This window comes from Monodelphis domestica, chromosome 1 (assembly GCF_027887165.1).
Source record: "Monodelphis domestica isolate mMonDom1 chromosome 1, mMonDom1.pri, whole genome shotgun sequence".
Lineage (NCBI taxonomy): Eukaryota > Metazoa > Chordata > Mammalia > Didelphimorphia > Didelphidae > Monodelphis > Monodelphis domestica.
In genome coordinates this window covers 336,023,080-336,047,599 of record NC_077227.1, presented here as the reverse complement: position 1 = coordinate 336,047,599, position 24,520 = coordinate 336,023,080, and the positions used below count along the sequence as shown (strand labels likewise).

General features: G+C 38.9%; 1 protein-coding gene across 4 annotated transcripts; it reads left to right on the top strand.

Moving 5' to 3' along the window:
• CDC25C (cell division cycle 25C) lies at nt 1-23,736 on the top strand. Of its 4 annotated transcripts, none has more exons than XM_056811358.1 (14): nt 5-409; nt 2,587-2,785; nt 3,903-3,997; nt 5,090-5,135; nt 7,282-7,315; nt 7,450-7,536; nt 9,198-9,296; nt 9,832-9,978; nt 18,576-18,677; nt 19,271-19,333; nt 19,944-20,042; nt 20,475-20,608; nt 21,006-21,117; nt 22,896-23,736. In XM_056811358.1, the coding sequence occupies exons 2-14, from the start codon at nt 2,625-2,627 to the stop codon at nt 23,046-23,048; spliced, it is 1,332 nt and encodes a 443-aa protein (XP_056667336.1). In that variant the 5' UTR covers nt 5-409; nt 2,587-2,624; the 3' UTR covers nt 23,049-23,736. The 4 variants fall into 4 exon arrangements, with proteins under 4 accessions (XP_056667338.1, XP_056667336.1, XP_056667335.1 ...); XM_056811357.1 differs by having other exon boundaries at nt 7-257; XM_056811360.1 differs by lacking the exons at nt 20,475-20,608; nt 21,006-21,117 and having other exon boundaries at nt 1-257.
• The last annotated feature ends 784 nt before the right edge of the window (nt 23,737-24,520 follow it).

Sequence of the window (24,520 nt, the reverse complement as noted above, 5' to 3'; positions counted from 1 at the left end):
TTGGCCGGAGGCGCGTGAGGATTGGCCCGGAGGTGCGCGCGCAAGCTAGAGGGCGGGCTGAAGGTTTGAACTTTCTCTGTCGCGAGCTGTTAGGTTGACAGTGTACTTTTGCAGAATTCTGTGCTTCCTTAGAGGGCCTTGGAGAGAAGGGGCACGGGTCCGACACTCGCTCTTGTCAGCTACTTCCCGCAGGAATTGTCGCTCTTTTTGCATCCAAATCACCCCCTACAGGCCCTCCCATTCCCTAGGGGAATCAGGTATGTTTGCCCAGGCTAGATTCTTGCTTTAGAACCGAAAGAGGTCTCAAAGATCCCCTGATCCAAGTCTTCATTTTACCGGAGAAGACTTCCGTGCCCCCATCTGTAAAATGGGAACGATATTCGCCCCCTCCACCACTCCCACGGTTTAGGTACGAGCTGCTTTTGTCGACATCTAGTCTTACACTTTGACTTTTGAATCATTGGTTTATGCGTTATCATCTTCATCTTTAAGAATATGAATTCCCTCTTCCCCGGGAGCCATCCCCTTAACAAACGTAACACACCCACGTTCCTGATAATATATACATAAATTCGTCATGTTTTAAGAGTATGTACAGCATTCTCCCCCTTGTTTCCTCACCTCTGTAAGAGGAGGAGTTGCATTTTCTCAATCTTTCAGTAGGCCCAAGCTTGGTCATTATTAATTAATTTTCTGTTTTTATTTCTTTTAAGTTTATCTTGTTATAGTCATTGGGGGGGCATATTGTTTTCCCGGTACTACTTATTACATTCTACATTGATTCACATAAATCTGCTCATGTTTCTCTGAATATTCTCATAATTCATTTTTTCTTATGGTGCAGTAATATATTCATGTACTTCTTTTGGTTTAGCCAGGCCTGCACCAGCCCTCTCATTTTACAGTAGGAAACCTTTTATGGCCTCATCTATTAAATAGAGATCACATTCCTATTCCATAGCTGTTGTTAGGATTAAATGCATGCAAACAAATACATGTAATTCATGTACTAAATTTCTACTTAAATTAACTTCTAAGAAGCAGTGGGAAAGAGATTTTCCCAAGGAAAGTTGGTGGTTTTCTTGCCCATTAGCAGCTTATAGAGCTAAATAATAAAAGAACATAGCATATCAGCAAAGAAGGTATAGAAGAATAAATGCCAACTTTTAAGTTTTTTATTATGTAATTATGATAAATTTGTTCAGAAAACCTAATGGATGTTACTTCACACCATCCACTTTCCCCCCAACCTTTCAAAGTAAGTAGCTGTGTTTGATGTTGCAGTGTGTAATCATTGTATTTGTTTTATGTAGCCATTTGTCTTTAGTATTAAAAATGGTAACTTTCTACCTCACATGTAGAAAGCGAAGGTAGAAACACAAGTCAGTGAGGGAGAAGCGGTTCAATATAACTAATGTATCAACCAAACCTGACCACATATGTATTTGATATTCTTATGCCCACAGTTATCCATTGTGGTATGAGCAACACCTGTTTTTATGTAGGCTGAGCTAATTTCCTATTAAGGAGGTAGTGAAGTCATTCTGGAGATTATCATTAATTTGGCTTCTTTGCCACCTGAGGTCCAGCCAATGGGAAGCTGGTGTGGAAAGTTAGTGTCATTCCTATTCTTCAGAGCCTAAACTTTCCCCTTTTATGGCAGGTTGTGAGATGAAAGGGATTAGCCTTTAATCTGAATTACTATCTTTTTTTTTAAACCTTAGGAATGGTACCTTTTAAACTTTTGCCATTGGTCATTTTTAGTGCATTATATGATACAATAGTGTCTTCTAACCCTAAGCCTGAATCACTAGACTGGCCCAGAATATCAGCCTATTCTAAGGAAGGAGAGAGTTGTATTTTTTTTTTCATCTTTTGACCAAACTTGATTATTACAATTATACAATCTTCAGTTTACCAACAAGTTCATTTTACAAAGGGGAAATGTGAAGCTCATTGAAGAGATAAGACTTATGTCCAAGGTCACAAGGATAGTAAATATTAGGTAGTAAATAGTAGGTCCTTTGATTTCAGATTCAAATGTTTTTTATACTATACTATGCTGATTCCTCACATGCTATTCCAGACTGGTTTTTTTCAGAGTAGACCCTAGAGAGAAGAAAGCTTTCTCTTTGGGCAGCAGAAAATTTACTTTTGTTCTAGGCTCTGTTCCTAGTCACTCCCATTCTGTAACAATGTACAGTTTACAGAGTCTTTCTTCACAAGAATCTTGTGAAATTAATAAGGCAGGCATTATTTTCATTTTCATTTTACCAGTATGGAAACTGAGCTTCAGAGAAGGGAAGGGACTTGACCAGAGATCCCACAGAGAGTGACCATATCTCTGACTTAAACTTAGGTATTCCAACATTAAATCCAGAGATCTTTCCACTCCATCAATATGTTACCTATTCCTTTTGGTAACTGGGGACTATCATTCTACTTTTCCTTTTGATTCTACTTTTAATCCTACTGGTACTATCTTCTTGATTGGTAATTTGAATGAAGAGAATATGTGAGAGATGGGGATTGTGACTTGTAAATACAGATATCAAGTTGAAATATCTTTTTCACTTTGATTTTCAGGGACTCATTCTTTCCCAGGATAAGAATCTTTTGAGGCCATGTCTGGGACTCCTTTCAGATCCTGCTTCAGGTCAAGCTACAGAGAGAAGTTGAATTTGCTGCTAGAGAAAGATGCTTCCTTTTCCTTTTATTCAGGACTTCCCAAGACCCCATCTAGCAAGTTCCTTGTAGATTTTGAAAACCTCAGTCCTTTGACAGGGTAAATTCATTTTTACCACTGCCCTTCACTATTTCTTATATTTGTTCATTGGTCCAGATAGGTCATATTTGGAGTCTCCTCTGTATTCAATCAGGTACCAAATTCTGTTGATTCTATCTGCAGCTACTCTTTATTTGTTCCTTTCTTTCCATGCAAACCAGCTCAATTCTAGTTCAGAATCTCATTGCTTCTGCCCTGGATTATTGAAACATTCAAATTAAATCAACAAACATTTAGTACGTTCTTGTAGTGGCATGCACTGTACTAATGGATGGAGATACAAAGAAAAGTGAAAACTACTGTCTAGGAGCTCACAGTCTAATGGGAGAGACAACATGCAACGACTATGTAAGAACAAGATATATGGCAGGGAAATTGTCATTTTGTCAGTTTTTCTTAGTCTTGTAATTCAATTCAACTTTTCTGTTCCTAGTCAAGGAATTCTGTGAAATGTGTAGGGCCAGGAATATATTATCTGATTTTGGACACTGAGCTTTTTTTAATCTTATCTCTTCCTCTACTCCCCATTGAGCAAACTAAAAACAAAACAAAACCTCAATACATTTCTACATAATCCAACAAAATATGTGTATTTTCTCTGTCCAAAATTATCTCTCTTTCTCTCTGCATTTTAAGTTAATCACTTCTCTGTTAGGAGGTAAGTGGCATGTTTCATTTTCATTACATTGATCAGAGTTCTAACATCATTCAAAGTTTTCCCCTATAATGTTATCAGCCTATAAATTGTTCTAGTTCTGCTCACTTTGCTCTGCATTTATTCATAGAAGTCTTTCCAGTTCCCTCCGACATTGTCTATTTCATCATTTCTCATAGCACAATAATATTCTGTTATATTTACATCCTGGAATTTGGTTTAGCGATTCCTCACTATAGGACAGCCCCTTAGTTTTATTTTTGATTAAAAATATTTTTATATAAATAGATCCTCTTCTTTCTTTGATTTTACCCAAACTGATTCTCATATAACATTTGTCCATTCACTGTACACAAACGTACTTTGGACTAGGGAGTGTTACAAAATAAGACATTGATATAGGCCCTGCCTGGGAGGAGCTTCTATTCTAACAAGGATTTTGGTGTTTTCTTATGACTGCAGAGCAACCCCAAAGTGTTGCCTTGACTTGTCAAATATTAGCATTGAGGAGACAGCTGCTATCCAGCCTATCACATCACCAGACCCTGATGAAACTGGTAAGAAGAAGAGAGACAAAAGTCTTCCATAAGAAGGATAGTTTAATTCTCTCTAAAGATAGAAGAGGAGAACTAAGATGGGAAAGGTGGTAAAGGATCTTGAAGAAAAATTAGAAATTTTATGCCAGGGGAATTAGGGAGATCCTCTGAAATATGATGACATGATCAGTGCAGTGTCTAAGAAAGCAATATAGTGTCAGTTAATTAGTACTGGGTGGTTTTAATTCAAGGGAAAGAATCCTGATTTGTTGATTGGAAGCATACAGTCAAAGTGAAATGTGGTTTTGTGTTTTAGTTTCTAAAGGACCAAGGAGATCAATAACAGAGACCTTTTTTTTCTTTTTTCTTTTCCCACTAAAACCTGGTGTTTGTGGAAGGCCTTTGTCCTTTAGATTGAAGAGGTTTTCTTCAGTTTTCTTCTCAGTATTTGATCTAGAATTAGATTTCTAAAATCTATAGCTTCCTTTCCTTCCCATAGAAAAGAGCTATGGGTTCTTATAAGAATTTTTCATTTGATGATACACTTAGAAATTTCCATGTTTACCATGAAACACCAAATTAGGGGAAGAAATGTGTTTCATACCTAATGATGAATATTGGTCATTCATTAAGTTTTTATCAAATGCCTATTAGGTGCTGGGGAAATTGGTATATAAAGGAAATTCCCATATTGTTAAGGAGCTCACCATTTTGTGTTGTGAGTAGTGCTTTGTTTAAAGAGAGTAGGGAACTAAGTCTTTGAAAAGAATGTGTGTGCTGATGAAGATGGTGAGAACCTAGCAATAGTGATCATTTGGCCATTTTCTATTAGGCTGTCTCTGAACAGTTATAGGCTACTTATATTTGGCTTATTCCTAATTTGGTCTCCATTCAAGAGGGTGAATTATCAGTGATATAGATTAATAATAAGAGAGGAGTAACACATGGGCAAAGAAAGTAGGAACTGAAGTTTGGATTGTGAAGAAAATTAGCTTGCTGTAACATGCAACTGACATCTTTGTGATATACTGATTAATCCCAATAATATAGTTAGGAAGCACCAAGCCAGGAGATTTTGCCATCCTGTTGTTGGCTTTTCTTATCTACTTACAGGTAGCTTGGATTCTTCAGGACTAAAGGAAGTACAGTTAGCTGGAATGTAAGTTACTAGTTCTGGAACTATTTAAATACCTCCACCCTTCAAGCTTTTTTATCACTCCAAGTTACAGAAGAGACAGCTAGGATTTTATCTCTCTCTTTTTTTTTTAAACCCTTACCTTCTGTCTTGGAATCAATACTGATTATTGGTTCCAAGGCAGAAGAGCAGTAAGGGTTAGGCAATGGGGGTTAAGGGACTTGCCCAGAGTCACACAGCTAGGAAGTGTCTGAGGCCAGATTTGAACCTAATACCTCCCATCTTTAAGCCTGGCTCTCAATCCACTAAGCTAATCAGCTGCTCCCTAGGATCTTATCTTTTTCAGGTCCTTTGTAAAATGAAGAAATGTTCAATTTAGATTGTAGGTGGCCTTTAGGGCCTAAATCCTTCTCTCTTTTCAAGTTTTCCCACTCCTGACACAGGTCTATTAGCACAGGACATAATTAAAATGTTGCTGTCAAAAGGAATGCTATAAAATGAAAGATATGTGCAGTGCCTATTTGCAGTGTGGAAAAGACCGCAGATCTTTTAATAAATATATACAAATAGCCATTGGGGTCATAATATCTTTAACTATGAGAGATAGTGTTATACTCTTATTTGAATGTGAATTATCTGTTATAAATTTTAATATCAAATCAGTTTCCTTCTTGCCACTATAGATGACCTCCCTTCAACAGATTTGAAGTAATTACACTGAAAAGAGCTTGGGAATTGAAATCAGAAGGACCTGGGTTTAGAACCTCTTTTTGCTATTTGCTATTTATTCTCTGTATAACTGTGAACAATTTATACAACTTATCTGAACCTTGTTTTTCTCAATTGCAAAATTAGGGGGTTGGACCAAATTCTTCCTCCTTTTTCTCCCCTTAAACCCTTATCTGATACTGTATATTGGCTCCAAGACAGAAGAGTGGTAAGGGCTAGGCAAATGAGGTTAGGTAACTTGACCAGGGTCACATAGCTAGGAAGTATCTGATTTGTCAGATTTGAACCCAAGACCTCCTGTCTCTAGGCTTAGCTCTCAATCCACTAAACCACCCAGCTGCTCCCAAGACCAGATTATTTTTAAGGTCTCTTACCACCTTTGGTCCTATGATCCTCTAACTTTCATCTGGATGTTCCTCAAATGGGTAGTAGACAAAAGCGCCAATATGTTTGGATCCCTTTAGAGCTTGACACTTAATCTTTTAAGTGAATTGTATATTCTTTTTCAGCACACTTGAATTTTTTTCAGCACATATGAGAATTTTGGTTTTCCTCTCATTTGTTTTCCATATCCAACCCATGTAGCATAGACAAGTCTGGCTTAAAATGTAAAAAATTCAGGCAAAGAGCAAGTATAAGATTGGAATAAATGGTAATAGTAGGGAGACAAGAAAGTCAATATATGAACGTTTAGAAGTAGCCAAATTCTGTTTAAGATGAGTACATAAGAGATAGCATGATATAGTGGGTAAAATTGATCAGGAGAACCTAGATTCAGGTCTTTCCTCCTCAGATCTACCTCTGACATAGAATGCACATGTGACCTTGAGCAAGTCACTGAACCTAATTCTGACCCAGAGAACTCTTTAAGGCTATAAACTGGCAAGCAATTTGTGATCTGATTTGGTAAAATGTTTCCTCACTGAGCATTTTCTATACCAATTGTGACAGAGAGTCTGCACTCTAGGAAGAGTGACAGGCTGAAGAGTTTATGGATTTGCTCACCTTGATGGAGGGTAGGGGTGGGTGGGGGTGGTCCCAGGAGGTCTGGAATGTTGAGAAGCTTTTATATCTATCTATCTATCTATCTATCTATCTATCTATCTATCTATCTATCTATCTATCTATCATATACCAATGAAACAACAGGTTTGTCTGGTTAAAAAAGAAAAAAAGATGAATTCAGACTGATTTATCATTGAGACGTCTATGAATATTAGTTCCACAAGTGAAATAAGGAGGGAAAAGAATACTTGAGGACAGTCTTACCCCTAAGATACCACCTATAATATTGCCATGTCAAGTAATAATCAAAGAAGTTAATAGATAAAGGTCCAAAGTACCTATGATAGAAGGGGAAAGGAAGCATTTTGGAATTTACCAAATGATAAGAGGTGATTTGTTTGGAGGGGTTCATTGATATCTAGTTTGTTCTTTGCAGAGATTATCATCAGCATGTTAAGAAATGCATCCCTGTGAGTAATGGCTTTTTATAATGTTTGACTTTTGTTTCTCATCTGTGGGCTGGGAACTCTTAACAAGTTAGTGGCTCTAGGATGCTGAATGTGGGTGAGTATCCTTAGAAAGCTGCCCTTTGGATCTCTTCCAGGAACATTTGCTGTGTAGCACTCCCAGCTCTCTATATTCCATCTGCCAAAAGACAGATACAAGTAGCACTTCTTCAGACAAAGAAAATGTAAGTGTTCCACTTGTATAGGGTTAGGCCCATACAGACTCACAAACTGGGTGATTTGGGGTTTTTTCTTGATCTGCTTTTTCTAAGCATTTTTGGGAAAGAGAGATCCATTAATCACTTTCCCTCCAGTGGGGGGAGGGGGGGAACATTTGTATCCAGGTAATCATGGTGCTGCCCAAGTCAGTGAATGGAGAGGTGCCTGGCAAGTATGCCATCCCTGTTCTGCATATCAATTGGAGAAGGACTTTCTGTGATGATACTACCAAATAGAGAGCACCCTTTGCTACTAATCTTTTCTGCTTCCAACTGAGGAAACACTAGGAATGTTCCTTGTGTCCTTCCTCTGACACAAACTGGCTGTGTGCCTCTGGGCAAGCCACTTAACAGTGCTCAAGACAACTCTTTAATATGATATGATAGAATAAATATTTATTAGGCAGCTACAGTGCTAAGCTCTGGATATACAGTAAGAAAAAGAAAGATAATCTAGGCCAGTGATAAAGAACCTTTTAGAGACAGAGTGCCCAAACTTCAACCCTCACGATCATGTGAAACATCCCCCTCAGGCAGGGGAGAGAGGGAGCACTCCTATTGAGCTGCTAGGCAGAGGGATGGGTCATGTGAGAAATGTCCTCAGGTGCACATGGAGAGGGGGAATGGAGCAGCCCCCTTCTGCTGGTGGGTCTGGGCCCTCAAGGAGCTTACACTTGAACAGAGAAAAGGAAGCTGAAAAGGGTAGAGGAGAGAAAAAAGGTACTTGGGATGGGAACATGATGATGATAGAGTCAGATCCAAGTAGAAAATGAGTTGGCTGGACTTCTGAGCTTTCTTGAAATGGACCTGTGTTGGTAGAGAGGATTTTCTCATCTTCAAATTCCTTATATCAATAAAATCACATGGCCAGTTCCTATTCTGTCTTTTCTTTAGTTTTTAAATTTATACTTGGAGCCTCTCCCTCTGCACATGGTGCTGTAGGTCTCCAATCAGTTGTATGGAGTATAAACCATACTGGAGGGTGAGAAATTGGGGAGCTTGGTCTAGGGGAGAGTGGCACAAACACTGCAGAAAAGCAAGTTTAACAGTGCTTTGCCTTAGTCACACTGTGTGGTGTGGCTCAATAAGGAAATCTGGCTTTTTCATTTCAAACTTGTTCTGGTGAAGCTATATCTTCTCTACCAGAACCCGAAACACCAATATTTATTCTGGTATTTTCAAGTTATCTGAATATCGAGCTAGTTGTTTGCTCCCCAGAATGTTTGAACTAGCACCTCTTTAATCCATTTCCCTGGGCCTCCTTACCCAAGGCAGTGCCTTTGACCTCAAACTTTCTCATCCTTTTCTTTATTCCTGCTTACTTTTTGATCTCTCTTTTCAAGCAGGTTTTTTATTTCATCATCTCTCTTCTCCTTTCCAGCTACCCTTCCTTTCTATAGCCTTTTTTAGTCTTTATGCATGTCATTCTGTTGTTATAAAATTAGCAACCAAAATGTATTCATATAGCATAGTATAATAGAACTTTTGTCTACAGAACAAAAGGATATATTTAAAATGTTTATATGCTATGGGGAAGAGGGAGGAAGAATTTGTTCCAGAGAATCAAATGGAAAGCAGGTACAGAACCTGCTAACACCTCTTTTTCCCCTCTCTTCCTTTTTGTGCAGGTGAATAGCTTTCTGAAACATCCTGGACAGCCGACACTCAGATCCTTAAGGTTTCAAGAAAGATCAAAAAGGTCTCTCTTGTCTCCTATTTCTCTGCTAGTAAGTGTTAGTCTTCTGAGCCCTATGATCACCTGCAAAGGAGTATGTCTACTAGAAGATCTGGTCCCATTGCACATTTAATTATTCCAAACTGGACTGGGAGTGGTAAGAACCACTTTGTCTTTGTTGGTGGTTAGAACCAACAGATTAGATAAAGCAGATCCTTATTCAAATGAGGGCTGCTGTCTTGGATCATGTCTCTAAATTAATTGGTACCCAAAATAATAGAGAACCAGCTTAGACCTTTAAACTTAATTTATAGGTGATGTGCAATGCATAGATGGGAGAATGATCTAGATTGTGATTTTATTTTATTTTTTAACTCATTTTCTCCCAAGGGATAGATTAAGTTGTTCATTTATTATTATCCTCCCACATTTCCTTTGGATCAGAATTCAAACTTTCTGTGTGAGTTCCAACCCAATAGAAAAGTGGCCATGCATATTCTAGGTGATTAGTAGAGTTATTTATGCTTCAGATTTTATATCTTTGGTGGGGCCATTTGGTTTCTTACTGTATCATTTTAACTTGACAGGACAACAGAAATTCTGTGGAAGGTGAAATGAACTATCTGGGAAGCCCCATTACTAGAATTCCAGTGCATCAGAATGGAGGAGAAGGCTGTACAAGAGAGACTTCACTTGAGTTAATGGAAGTTTTCCTGGAGAAGGAAGAAGCACAGGTAAAAAGTCTCTTAAAAGTACAGTGTAAAAATGGGCTAGAGAACTCAGGTTCAAATCTCTTACTATTTCTGTAATCTTGGGCAAGGGATTTACTTTCTCTGGGCCAAAGATCTTCCACTTTAAAAGGTGGGGAATTAAGACTAGATGATTGCTAAGGCCCCTGTCCAGCTCCAAACTCTCATCCTATGATTCTGTAATGCCTTAGACATCTTTACTGTGCTAATGGAAAAGGTCTTGGTATGATCCTCCAGTTAGGGGGCTGGGTTTTACTCCCACCTCTGATCTGCCAGCAGTGTCACCTTGGATAAGTCAATTAGTTTCCTTGGACCTCAGTTTTTTCATCTACAAAAGGAAGGGTTTGAACTAGATGGCCTCTGAGGTCCTTTCCAGCTCTGGAACCATGAAAATATGCTATAGGCAGTTCAAATATTCACCTATATAATTTGACTCAGATAAAACCCTTAATCTTACTAATTCTTAACTGTCATTAGTCCTGGAATTACAGTAATCAATGGCCTGTATAGAGGGGTTATGCCAAGGAGGATGAATCCTCTTCCTATTTTCTTAAGGACTTGAGATTTACTTTACAAGGTTAGCTGTTTATTGACAATGTTAAGGCAAACAGGGATGGCTTGGGGCCAGAGTATGAACTTCCCTTGTTCTGGGCATCACCAAGTTACCCCTACCTTGAAGATGAACTTCACCCCAGTAGTCAGAAATCATTAGGTCATTAAAGGAGGCTTATTGGGGTTCAGTGGAGGGAAGAGGCTGTCTCTTCCAGACTTATAGTTCTACTCTGGAGTTGGGTTCCTCTGCATCCTCTACAAACAAAAGACACTTGGGGTTGCATCCTTCTCCCTGCACTTGCACAAGAACAAAATCCTGATTTCCTTCTCCTCATAGTGGATCTCTCCCCTTATTGTTCCAGCAACTAATCCTTAGTTTTGCCATTGCTGTCCCCTTGCTGCTGGCTCTACCTCCTGTAGCTTCCTTGTCTTGGCTTAGAAACTCCTTATTGCTACTTTTCTGTCTTTGAGGGTCATAGACCAAATGACCTCCTAGTGTACGTAGGACTTTGTGGGGACCACATGGTGCTAAAGACTTGCCTCCAAAAAACTGAGTCCCTGGGACTAGCTTCCCCCTATCTCTCTAGGCTTCTTTTGTCCCTTTTAAAACGCTAGATCCAGAGGTAGGAAGCCTACTGGTGTTACACACTCAATGTTTTCAACTATTGATCAGTTGTGCTGTCCTTTTTCTTCCACTTTTAAGAAATACTGCTATACATGAGGAAAATGAAGAGAGAGAATGGGAATAACTATGATGATATAAGAAATAGAAGATTTTAGGGGCAGCTGGGTTGCTCAGTGGATAAAGAGCCAGGCCTGGAGTTAGGAGGTCCTGGGTTCAAATGTGGCCTCAGATACTTCCCAGCTATGTGACCCTGGGCAAGTCACTTAACTCCCATTGTCTAGCCCTTGTTGCTCTTCTGCCTTGGAACTGATATTTAGTATCAATTCTAAGACAGAAGGCAAGGGTTTAAAAAAAGACTTCAGTAAAAATTTACTTTATAAAAAGGATATGCCCATAGACATAACTCAGGTTTTCATGTCAGGAAGATAGTTATTTGACAAGTTTGGTTAACTTCATGATTCTTTTTTTTTCCTTTTTCTTTTTAATTTAAATTTAAATTATTTTTACCTTATCCTTAGATTTTGATACATTAATTCAAGGTTTATAAAATATTTAAAATGAAATTTAAAAAAAAGGCAAAAAAAGTGATAAAGGCTAAGGCAATTAAGGTTAAGTGGCCTGCCAACCTCTAAGACCTCCCAATTTTAGACCCAGTGTGCTGTCTAACTGCTCCTAACTCAGTGATTCTTAGGATGATAAAGCACATTCATACCTTCTCATAGAGACATCATCAGTGCCAAAACAAGGTTCTATATATGTAAACCTAGAAAACAAGGAATTCACTTTAACAAAGAGTTAACCTTGTCAAAACATATCTCTACTCCTGGGAATGTTCCCTTACATGTATGTAGGATGCTTCCAAGTATCCTACTATTTTATACTACATTCTCTAATCTTTTTATCTTCTTTATCTGGAAAGAATACTTGAGTCAAATGGTTTGTAAAACACTCTAGACAATTGTTGGGTAGTTTTTCTTTCTATTCCAACTTTATACCTTTGGCTAATGGGTTCAAAGAGTTAACTTGACAAGTACTTACTGAGTGTCCACTGTGTACAGTTATTTCATTTATCACTGAGGGAGATATAAAAGAATGATAAGACTTAAGTCCTGCCCTTGAGAATCTTGTCATCCAATTGTGGTGATAAGATATATATTCACATGAAATAGGCAATATATGGAATCAAAGTTAAGGTGGGGAGGGAGGGATAATGGAGCTTATAGAACCAATAAGTTGGAGTAGTTGTATAATTGGAAGCTCCCATGTGGGTGGAAAAGGAGTGCTTCAAAGAGTATGGAGGAAAGGGGAGAGAGTGTATAGAGCAAATTTGTAGTCAGAGATGGGGAACATTAAATTTGAGATCATAATAGAGTAGTGGTGCTGTATGATGGTGGTCCAGAGCACCATGCTAGTGGGGAACTGGGAAGATGGATAAGAACCTTTATAGAGGGAATAAAAGATAATGAGACGTTGTAAAACTGAGGGGTTAGCTGGGAAGTCAATAAGGGGGGGGGTATGATAATAGAGTTCAAGATAGAGAAGAAAAAGACAAGCGAAGTGTTAAAAGTCTGACAGAAAAGTAGAAGTAGGTCCTTGCAGTAGCTATTTGGATAGCCGGATAAAGCTGAATGTCATGGACTTTAGCTGAAAAGAAGCAAAGAATTTTGTGGATTGGTTTGTTTCATTTATTTTATCTATTTAATTAATTTTGTTAAGCCCTTACTTTTCATCTTAGAATCGATACTGTATATGGTACCAAGGCAGAAGAGTGGTAAGGGTTAGGTTAAGTGACTTGCCCAGGGTCATACAGCTAGGAAGGTCGGATTTGAACCCAGGACCTTCCATCTCTAGGCCTGGCCTTCAATTCCAGAAAGCATTTATTAAGGACCAACTACTTATCATATATTGTTCTAGAAGCTGGAGGAGGTGCAAAGATAAATAAAATATTGATCAACGGCTTATCTTTTAATTATCAATCTGGAATATTCTTCATGGCCAGTTTAGTTACTAGTTTTATGATTAATTCATTAGTCAGAGGAAAAACACTATGCCCAAAGTGGAGAGAGGGACAGTATAGGTGATGAGGATTGACAATGACTTTCTTAAAAGATAAACACTCTTTAGGACTTGCTGATAATGGATATATCTAGTGTTTTAAAAGTGTAGAAGCGTAAGAGTCAGTATGGATTAACTAGCATGATAAAATAAATTGTAAGGCCCTTATTATGGGGAGAAAGACAAATGAAGCAAGCTTTGATTTAGTATTACTGTACAATGTCTAGGCCCTTTTTGAATCATGATAGTTCAATGATTCCTACATTTTATTCTCTTCAATCTATTTTCTAGATCAGTTATTTTGCTATGAGATGCCTTAGATTTTCTATGATATATTCATTCTTTTGATTTTTAGTATTTCATCTTATCTCCTGGGGTCATAGATTTCTTTCTGGTTCATTCTAATTTTCAGGGAGTTTGTTTCATGGGCAAAGTTTTGTACCTCTAATGCCACAGCCATTAATTTTCTTTCCAATATTTTTTCCATAATTTTAATTTCTCTTCTAGAGCTCTCATTTATTTAAAATTTTAAGTCTTGCTTCATCTTCATCTTATAGAAATTCCAGAGAATTTGTGCCCAACCTATTTTTTTTTTCCTTTGGGGATTTATTTGTAGATACTTTGGAGTCGTTTTCTTTCTTTTAGATTTATATAGTGTCTCTGTCACCATAATAGCTTATTATCATAAGACTTTTTTGGTTGCTCATTCTTACATCCTACTTTCTGACTTCAAACTAGATGGTAGGGTCAGGTTTTGTGCAGTATGGAAGGTCTGAGTTCGTTCCATTGGTACTTTTTTTGGATTTCTGAGTATTGTATTATCCCAGGGACTTAGGGACAACTGAAACAGGGAACCAGAGTCATACCCTGGTGAAGAAGTTGGAGAATTCAGACCAGGAGAGCAATACACAGACTTTCCTCTAGATTAGACCATATTGGGATCACTGGAAGCTTGCAGGTTCCCAGATTCAATTGAATTTGCTCCTCTCTAGGTACATAGACCAAGGTATATCTTTGCTAAGGAAGGTCTCCCCAAGAACTTCTGCAGGATGTTCCCTCCTTAGTCTACTCTGGTTCTGTGTCTTGGAACTGGGTAGTTATCAACAAAGCTGCAGGTGTGCCTGCATATGTTTTTGCTCCCAGCATGAGGTCAGGAGGCCCAATCTGGATCTGGGACCTTCTCTTATCCTTGTACTCTACAGCCCCTCTCCCCTATATAGTGCTCTGCCAGTGGGTTTCTGGTTGAACCCTGTCCTCAGTGATCTCAGATCAATCCTTCTGTCTCCTTTTGCTTACCTGGACTGGAAAAATGACTCACTGGGATTTTTTTTTGTATTTCTTTATCGGATTTGTTCCAGTGTTCCATTCTAGCTCTGATTGGAAAAGACTTAAGAAGGCAGTACTTGAACTTATTTTCTCTTCTTTTAACTCTTTTCCTTGTAAATGGTATGCAAAAAGAAAAATCTAGTTGATTGAAGATTCTGGTTAAGTTAGTACATTTCAACACACATTTATTAGGTGCTTACTGAGTACTATAGGCTAGGAGCAAGGGGTACATAGACAAAATTTAAAATGGATCTTTTCTTCTAGAAACTTAAATTCTACTAGGATATGCAACATGTTAAAACAAGTTCATTTGAGAGGGAGAGAGCAATTGGAGGGATCATAAAAAGCTTTAAATTGTGAGTAGCGCTCGAGTTGAATCTTGAACATACATGAGGATTTTGAAAGATAGAAGTCAAGAAGCACTTGTCTTCCAGGCATAAGTATTTAGAGGAATGGTAGTGGGAGATGGAATGCCAAGATCAGGGACCAGAAAATAGGCTGCTTCAAGGGAGATAATGGGGAAAAAGTTTGAATGGTAGACTGGAATTAACTTGTAAAGTCCTTAAATGTCAGGCTAAGAAGATCATATTTCATCTTAGAGGGGAAAAGAGGCTATTGAAGATTTTTGAGTGGTGAGGTTAACTAGTCAGACCTGTGCTTTAGCAGTTTGGTAGCTATGTGGAGAATGAACTTGAGATAAAAGGGAAGGGAAACCAATTAGAAGGTTATTACAATAGTCTAGGCAAGAAATAACAAGGTCCAAATTAAGGTTGTTGTCTTGAGAGTGAAGACAATTTGACAGAAGTTCAAAATGCTATAAAGGCAGACTTGACAAGACTTGGCAACTGATTGGATTTGGCATTTGTGAATGGGAGGGAAGAAGGATCAAAGATGACACTTGGGTTGCAAACCTGTGTGGTTAGAAGAATGGTGACACTCTTAACAGAAACAGATGAAAGTTTGGAGAAAGAGTGAGTTTTGATGGAACAGCATGCAGTTTCTTTTTGGACTTGTTGAGTTTGAATTTTTGATGGAACATCAAGATGGAGTTGTCTGATAGGCAAGGCATAGAGCATATTTAGAGTTTAGGAGACAGATTAGGTCTAAATATATAAATGTGTGACTCATCTGCCTCATGATGACAACTGAACCTGTGGAGCCAGGGACAAGAGTAGAGAGAAAAAAGAGGAAAGAGTCTTAAGGGACACCTCTTCTTAGGGAACAGCAGATAGGTAATGATTCATCAAAGGAGACTGAGAGAGATCAACTAGGTAGGAGGAAAGTATGAAGAAAACATCAAAGAAGTGCAGAGAGGGGAAAGTAACCAGAATAAAGAGTGTCAGTGTAAGAAGCTGCTGAGAGATCATAAAGGATAAGGACTGAGGAAAAGGTCAATGATTTTAGTAATCAGATAATTGGTTATGGCCAAAGTTAACATATTCTTAATGCACTACCAAGCAAATTACCAAGGAAATATTTGATAGAACCTGATAAAATAATAGCAAAAGTCATTTTAAAAAATCTAGAATATTAAGAGAAATGATGAAAAAAGGCAGGAATAAAAATGGGATAATGTTTCCAAACTTCAGAATATGTTATAAAGCAACAGTCATCAAAAACATCTAGTCTTGTTTGAGAGAGAGTGTGTACTCGTGTATGTGTATGCTCAATGGAACAGAAAACATAAATTAACTAGGAAAGAACTCTCTATGTGATTTTAAAATTGCTGGAAAGTAGTATGGCAGAAACTAGGCTTGGACTACCATAATACACCATATTCTACAGGACATTCTAGATGAATATGCAACCTTAATATTAAAGACCTTATTATTTAAAAAATTAGAAAAGAAACAGATCATATACCTCTCACAGTTACAGGTAGGAGGTGGATTCTTAAATAAGAAATTGATTCAGTTACAAAAGATAAAACATAACTTTATTATAATAAGCTGAAAAGCTTCTGGACAGTCAAAACTATGCACTTAAGAAGGAAAATGGTAAAAAAAAATTATATTGAATTCTCTGATAGAGTTTCGTGTTCAATATATACAATTAACAAACATATATGTAGGGGGGCCACCTGGTTGGTTCAGATTGAAATCCAGGCCTATAGGCAGGAGGTCCTAGGTTCACATCTGGTCTCAGACACTTTCTAGCTGTGTGACCCTGGGTAAGTCACTTAACCCCCATTGCCTAGCCCTTACCACTCTTCTGCTTTGGAACCAATATGTAGTACTGATTCTAAGAAAGAAGGTAAAGGTTTACTTTTATATAGCTGGTTCTTAGAGCTTTCCTCATCAACTTCTGGGAAATGACAAGTAATGCCTTGACTAGAAAGGGCTGAAATGCTATTCTTAAATTACCTTACATTCCTTTTGGGCACAGTAAGTTGCCAATTCCTGATAGATTAACTTCTTTCCTTTTAAACAAATTAGAAAGCTCATGTTATAACAGTAGTGCTTGCTTGTATTTATGGAAGTGGCCAGTCTGCTGATGTCCATTTGTTCTTGGCTTCTTGGCCTTACATGATGAAACCTCAGCAGGATAATCATTAACTTCACTGGCACTAACAGTTAATATTTTGAGACATTCACAGTATGCACCAATCAGCTGAATCAAATACACAGAAGACATTGTTCTTACACTTGCAAAGTTTCTAGTGAAACACTAAACACTAAAATTTGTGTTAAGATATACTGGCAGTTTGCATTCTCTTGCAAGGAATTGAAATGATTCCAAATTCTTGGTAAGATGATTCCTTTGCTTACAATATGAACTGGTATGGCCGATTCTCTACTCCATTATCTCTCCCCAGAAATCAGTGGCTAATATCTACCTATCTTCAGTCAACTGTCCTGGTTGCCAGTTCTCTCCTATATCAGGACTTCACAATTAGCTAGAAGGGTATATGGGAAAGGAGCAGTAGTCTAAACCTCTCCAGTCCAGAGTGGGAACTATTTAGAGAGATGCCAGCAAGATGCAGAATGTAGGTATGGAAATCCTTTTAAGGCTGCTGGAAGGCACTGCCAGGGGTCATTTAGTTGATTTTGTCCTCAGACTGTTTTATATTTAAGGGAAGGGAAGGAAAAATTATCTTTTTTTCCTCACTCTCTTAAAAAGAAATCACTTCAAGAAAGTGTCTCAAAAGAAGTCACTAAGCAAAAAGTAGCAACCAGCTTTAATTGCTTGCTGTTGGGTTTTTTTTTCACTGACCTCACTTTTTTTTTTATTACCTTCCTCAGTTCTTAATCCTCTAATTGTCAGCATCCCAGCATTTTGTGAAGGAATGGGGCTGGAGCTTCCTTTCTTCTATGAGGATTGGCTTGTGTGAGGCAGCCTGCTATAGGAGTTGGCTCTGGATTGAAATGGAACTTCTGGTGGAGACAAAACCTTATGGCATCAGAGGGGAGGCCAGGGGGGGAGACACATTACAGAATAGAGGAGGGATGCCAGAGGACTTGGCATTCCTGAACACGCGTTCATGAATAGATGCTGTCTATACCATTTCCCATGGAAATTGGACAAGCAAAGCTAAAACTGCTGGTAGAAAATAAGGACCCTGTGAACGAGAAATGTTGCTCCAGTATCAGAGACCCTGAGGAAGTTAGAGCATTAGCTCAGTACCTGATAGTCCTTTTATTTAACTGTTCTCTCATCCTTTATAGGATAAGATTTGCCTTGATCTCCCTGATGCTTTTCCCTGCCCTTCTCCTATCATTTCTATTCTCAAATAGTGTAAGCAATGTTAGAATTAAGCATTTTTTTTTGCATTACCTTCTTAGAAATACTATAATCCTACTGTCTGCCTACTGTCCTTACTTTCTAAGACTGCTAGTGAACTGGTGCTCTTTGGTTGATAAGGTACCACTGGAGAAGAACATAATAGGTTGTGTGTGTGGAGGAAGAAGGCACCAACATTACCCTTAGAAATGGCTTGGCAGAGAGTGATTGCTGAAAAGCCAGGCACTCAAGTTCTAAATCTGCTGAGTTTAGAAATGAGAGACTTTTCCCCCTCCATTTTCAGGAATCAGATCTAAAGAAAACAGTTTCACTCTATGACGTTAATGCCATTCAGATCTTTGGGGAAGATTCTGACCAGAGGCAGCTGATAGGTGATTTCACCAAGGTGAGTATGGCTATTCCCATGCTGGCCTTCAGGTCGCCACTTTGGGCTGTGATGTTTTCTTTGCTCTGAGAAAAGAGCATTCGTGTTTATGCTTGAGGGACTATGCTTCATGCCTAGTCCTCTATGTGCTCCCTGATGGTAGGGTGAGGATTCTGTGGTGGTGAGCAGCCAGAGGGTGCTGGTAAAGGCCAGGCTCACTAAACTTTTCTTATTAAATAAGGTACCATGCCCCATGCAACAATTAGGGGAAAGTGATTGTTGTTTTAAGAAGCAAGCCAGGTCCAAGGGAAATTTAAAAGGAAAAGTATACTCAGGGGCAGCTAGGTAGCTCAGTGGATAGAGAGCCAGGCCTAGAGATGGGAGGTCCTAGGTTCAAATCTGGCCTTAGATGCTTTCTAACTATGTGGCCCTGGACAAGTCATTTAACCCCCATTGCCCTTACTGCTCTTCTATCTCAGAACCAATACTTAGTATTGATTCTAAGATGGAAGATATGGGTTTAAAAAAAAAGGTATGTAGGTCAGTGAATTTTTGATTCTACAAGGTTATTTTTTTCATATGTTAAACTTGTTTTCCATTTTTGGTCTTCCTAGGTCTATGTTCTACCAACAGTGACAGGAAGCCACCAAGATCTGAAGTATATCAACCCAGAGATGGTAAATTTGTTTTTGGAGATGGCAGGTATTTTCATAGGCTGGCCCCCAGAGCATTCAGCCAGTCCCCCCTTTCCCATTTGGTTTTCTTTGTCCTTCCTAACACAGTCCCTTTATAAAAATAAACTGGATTGGAGGGTTCCTAATTAATATTCTCTAATTTTAACATTTTCTTTTGGAGATTAAGAAGGCTACCTCCGAACATTATCCTTTTTCCTTTCAAAGTTGAGCATGGCTTCTGAGTCACTGTCATCTTAAATCACTTTCCTTATTTTCTCTGACCATTTTAACTTTTTGAGGTATCTAGGGGAAATTAATTCTGATTGTTGCTTTTAGTTTGGCATGTTCTTCCCTTCCTTGACTTCTTGACTCAGGACAGGCAGGTCTGGGGTACTGTTGCTTGTTGGACTGCACAAGTACTCAGCACTGTGCTCTCCTGAGCTGCCTGTCCTCAAGGGAGGCCATTGACACTTCTTCCTGGAATATTCTGTAAGAAGGCAGGGTCTGTGGGGGCCAAAGACAGGCCCACAAACCAAGAAAACCACTGCCTGACCACCTTCTTCAAAGTAGCTAGCAGGCTACAACATGGTTAGTACCTATTGTTCTTTTGTAGGTGGTTGCTCTGCTAGGAGGGCAGCTGCAAGACCTGATTGAGAAGTTTTATATTATTGATTGCCGCTACCCATATGAATATCAAGGAGGTCACATCCAGGTAAGGCCTGGGTCCACATCCATAGAATAGGAGATAGTACTGAACTGGTATATGTGGAGAAAGGACCACCTCATGTACTGCAGGAAGAATCCCCAGCAGGAAATAGTAAGGATGACAAGGGCAGATTGCATATTTAGAGATAGCATGAGGTCTTGAATACTCAGAGCTGAGGTCTCATACTCTTTTAGTGCCATAGTATCTGTAGCCTTAAACAATTACTTTAATATTTGGAGGCTAGTTTCATTCTCTGTTTTGTGGGAGATTAATACAGCTCCTGTCCCTGTACCCCTTTGTTAGACTTGCTGATTCAATGGTCCCAGTAACACGAGATAGACCCAATTACCCCAAGAATGGTGTCCATGGTGTTTCAAAGTGTCTGTGATATCTGGAGATTCTTGTGGGATCTGCTGCTTAGATTCTTCTCTTCTACAGGGAGCTCTGAACCTGTACAGCGAGGAAGAGCTTTGTAATTTTTTCCTGAAAAAGCCTTTTGTTCCTTCTGATGCCCAGAAAAGAATAGTCATCGTGTTTCATTGTGAATTCTCCTCAGAAAGAGGCCCCCGAATGTGAGAATGAGGTCCTGGGTGAGACAAAGGGTTTAGGGTCTGGTTTCCCCAAATGTCTCCATGGTTACCTGAAAGTCAATCAATTTGTTGCCCTCACTCCATTGTCATGTGAGTAGCATGAAGAAGAGAAATAGAGAGTGATTTTATTGCTTGAGTGTGAGGAGGAGATTTCAATAGGGGTAAAAAATTGGGGTTATAACCCTGACATTATAAGTAGTCGATGGAAGAGGAGAGAAAGGAATGAGTACTGGTAAGACTTTAATTTATAATGTTCCCAAACTAGTTGAATCTCTTTCTACTTTGGCTTAGAGCTAGCTTGACCCATCTCCCCACTTACTTTTCTTTACTTCTCTTTTGCTCCCCATCCCCAATCCTGGCTCTGGGGTTTCCTTTGAAGGTGTCGTTATTTAAGAGAAGAAGACAGAACTCAAAACAAGTACCCTTCCCTATACTACCCTGAGCTCTACATCCTCAAGGGAGGTTACCGAGACTTCTTCCTAGAATATGCGGTAAGAGAATAGGAACATGGGAACAAAGGAAGTTCCTACATACAGAAGGAGCCAATTTCTTACCCTCAGTGAGTGCCAGCGTTCAGCTCCCATACTCAGTCCTTCTAGAAAATATATCTACTTGCTCTAAGTGAGCAAGTTACTTAACCGCAGTTGCCTACTCCTTACCACTTTTCTGCCTTAGGACCAACAGTTAGTATTGATTCTAAGAGAGAAGGTAAGACATTTTTAAAACAAAAGAAAACATAATCTATCTGCTCTTTATCTTAAGCTTAGTTAGTAATTCAAGTCAACAAACATTTTCAAATGCCTGCTATGTGGTAGGCATTGGAAATACAAAGGCAACAATTAAATAGTGCCTGTCCTCAGGAACTCATGGGGTACAGTATTTACATGGGTAAATATAATCCCCGTAATTTGGAGAGGAAGGCAACCGTAGCAACTAGGGAGATTAAGGAAAATTTCATGTGCTGAGCATTGGAGAATAAGATTCAGAGGCAGAGAAGAAGAGGGACTATGCTCCAGGCAACATGAATATTTTGGACAAATTCATGGAGGAAGGAGAGATGAAATACTGAATTTGAAAAGCAGTCAAGGGTGCTATTTGACTGGAATTAAGAGTATGTATATTAAGAGAAGGAATGTGAAAAAATACTGGAAAAGTATGGAGCTGGAGCAAGGTTTTGGAAAGTCTTGAATATCAGGGTTTAGCACAGTGCCTGGCACATAAGTTATGAGCCTGAGTGACTAGTAATATGGTAGTGCCCTTAACAGAAATAAGGAAGTTTGGAGTCATAGTTTAGGATGAAGACCATGAGTTTGATTTTGGAAACATGAATTTTGAAATTTTAATTGAATATCTGAGTGGAGATGCTTGGTATGTAGGTGTTCTGGGAAGAGCTATGTGAATAGATTTGAGAGTTATCTGCAAAGAGGTAATAACTGAACTCAGAAGGGTAGATGAGATCACCAAGGAGATAGTGTAGGGAAAGAGAAGGACTCTGGTTTTCTGGTATTGATATGGAGGAGAATGCAGTAAAAAGACTGAGAAGCATCCAGAAAGGTAAGAGGCCTGGCAGAGAACATTTTCACAGAAGCCACAGGGAAGAGGGGGTAACAGTGTTGAGACGTGGAAAGGTCAAGAAGAATGTGGGTTGACAAAAAAAGCCATTAGATTTCCCAGCTAAGAGATCCTTAATAAGCTTGGTGACTATATTCACTAGAATGGTGGAGTTGAAAGCTAGGTTGCACAGGTGTGAAAAATAAGTGGGTGGCAAGGAAATGGAGCTAGATGGAGCAATTAGATGGCTTGGTGGATGTCAGGAAGACCTGAATTCATATCTGACTTCAGACACTGGCTATGTAACCTTGGAAAAGTTATTTAACCTCTGTATGCTTAGGAGGCATACAGCTAGATGGCCCAGTGGATAGAGTACTGGGCCTGGAGTCAGGAAGACCCAAGTTCAAATCTAATCTCTCACTAGCTGTGTGATTCTAGGCAAGTCACTTAACTTCTCTTTGCCTTATTCCACTGGAGAAGGAAATGGCAAACCACTTGAGTGTCTTTGTCAAGTAAACCCCAAGATGGTCCATGGGGTCATGAAGAGTAGGACATAACTGAATGAATAAACAATAACAAGGAAATGGATCCTAGATTACTCTTTCCTGGAGTTTGGCAATGAAAAGTGGCCAAAGTTGGGAGCATGGAACTGACTCTTGTCCCCTGTGGTCCAGAGAGGGTCACTTATTCCTTCTCCTTTTCTCTCACCGTTTCCCAGGAACTATGTGAACCACAGAGCTATTGCCCAATGCATCATCAAGATCATAAGGCTGAGCTATTGAGGTACCACAGCCAGAGCAAAGCATGGATGGGAGATCGGCAGCTCCGGGAACAGATTGCTTGCCTCATGAAGAATGTGAGCTCAAGCTGAGGAAAGAGCTTTCATCACAGTAGCTACTGGCTCACATCAGAGTGGATCCCCAGAGAGGGAAGTGGTGACTTCTATGGAAAACCAGACCAATGATTTACCAAAAAAAAAAAAAATCACTCAACAGGCCAAAACATTTGACTGCCCAAGTCAACCTGTATCCCAGTGAGAATAGGAACTTTCTGTATGGGCTCTGTCCTGAAAGCTTTTCATCCTTGCTAGAACTTCAAAAGTTTACAGTAATCAGGGAGAATTCTTTCTTTCCCCTACTGTATGTCTTCTTTTTTAGCCAGCTTATCTCTTCTGCTTGAATTTCTTGCCAAACTTGAGATGGTAAATCCTTTCTTCTCTCTGAATTTCTCTCCATTCTTCTCTCCCCCCATTAAAAAAAAAAAAAAGATACAATATACAGGATGAGAAATGGGACCTGATCATTTCATGTTCCACATGGAGCAAGAACTGTCTCATTATTTGTGATGTCCAGGCAAGAATTTTAAACAACCATGTTATGACCATCTTCATTACCCACTACCTAAATCTTTGTTTAGTGTGATCCATTTGGTAATGCTTATTACCCCCAAAAAGCATGCTCTTGGCTCTTTACCTGATAATCTCAGAAAACAGTGTGACTTGAGTTATTGTTAGCTAATAATCATATATTTCCCTAACTAAACAAAAAAGCTTCTTAATATATCCAGAGGTAACTCTCCCAATTCTTGTCATGGTGCAGTAGAATGAGGTTCAAGAATTAGGTTGAGGGTTAATGAAACCACAACTACCAAGAAATAAAAAACAAGAAGATAGACACACATAGGGTAAAAGTAAGAGGATGGAGCCAAATCTATTGGGCATCAACTGATAGAAAGAAAGCAGGAGTCGCAATCATGATATCTGACAAAGCCAAAGTAAAAATAAATCTAATTAAAAGAGATAGGGAAGGGGCAGCTGGGTAGCTCAGTGGATTGAGAGCCAGGCCTAGAGATGGGAGGTCCTAGATTCGAATCTGGTCTCAGACACTTCCCAGCTGTGTGACCCTGGGCAAGTCACTTGACCCCCATTGCCTAGCCCTTACCACTCTTCTGCCTTGGAATCAATACACAGTATTGACCCCAAGATGGAAGATAAGGGTTAAAAAAAAAAAGGGAAGATAATTATATCCTGATAAAAGGCAGTATAGACAATGAGGAAATATCAGTATTCAACATGTATGTACCAAATGGCATAGCATCCAAATTTCTAAAGGAGAAACTAGTGGAGCTTAAGGATGAAATAGAAAAACTATACTAGTGGGAGACCTGAATCTTCCTCTATCAGAACTAGATAAATCAAACCAAAAAAATAAGAGGTAAGAGAAGTGAATGAAATCTTAGAAAAATTAGTAGAAATGTGGAGAAAAAGAAATAGGGACAAAAAGGAATGTACCTTTTCAGCAGCACATGGTACATTCACAAAGACTGACCATGTATTAGGGCATA

What these genes read in the sequence shown, in the direction of transcription:
- CDC25C (XM_056811358.1), top strand. Translation starts at nt 2,625, where the DNA reads ATGTCTGGGACTCCTTTCAGATCCTGCTTCAGGTCAAGCTACAGAGAG. An exon ending in TGATAGGTGATTTCACCAAG is followed by an intron (nt 18,678 to 19,270) that starts GTGAGTATGGCT and finishes TGGTCTTCCTAG; the next exon opens with GTCTATGTTCTACCAACAGT. An exon ending in ACTTCTTCCTAGAATATGCG is followed by an intron (nt 21,118 to 22,895) that starts GTAAGAGAATAG and finishes ACCGTTTCCCAG; the next exon opens with GAACTATGTGAACCACAGAG.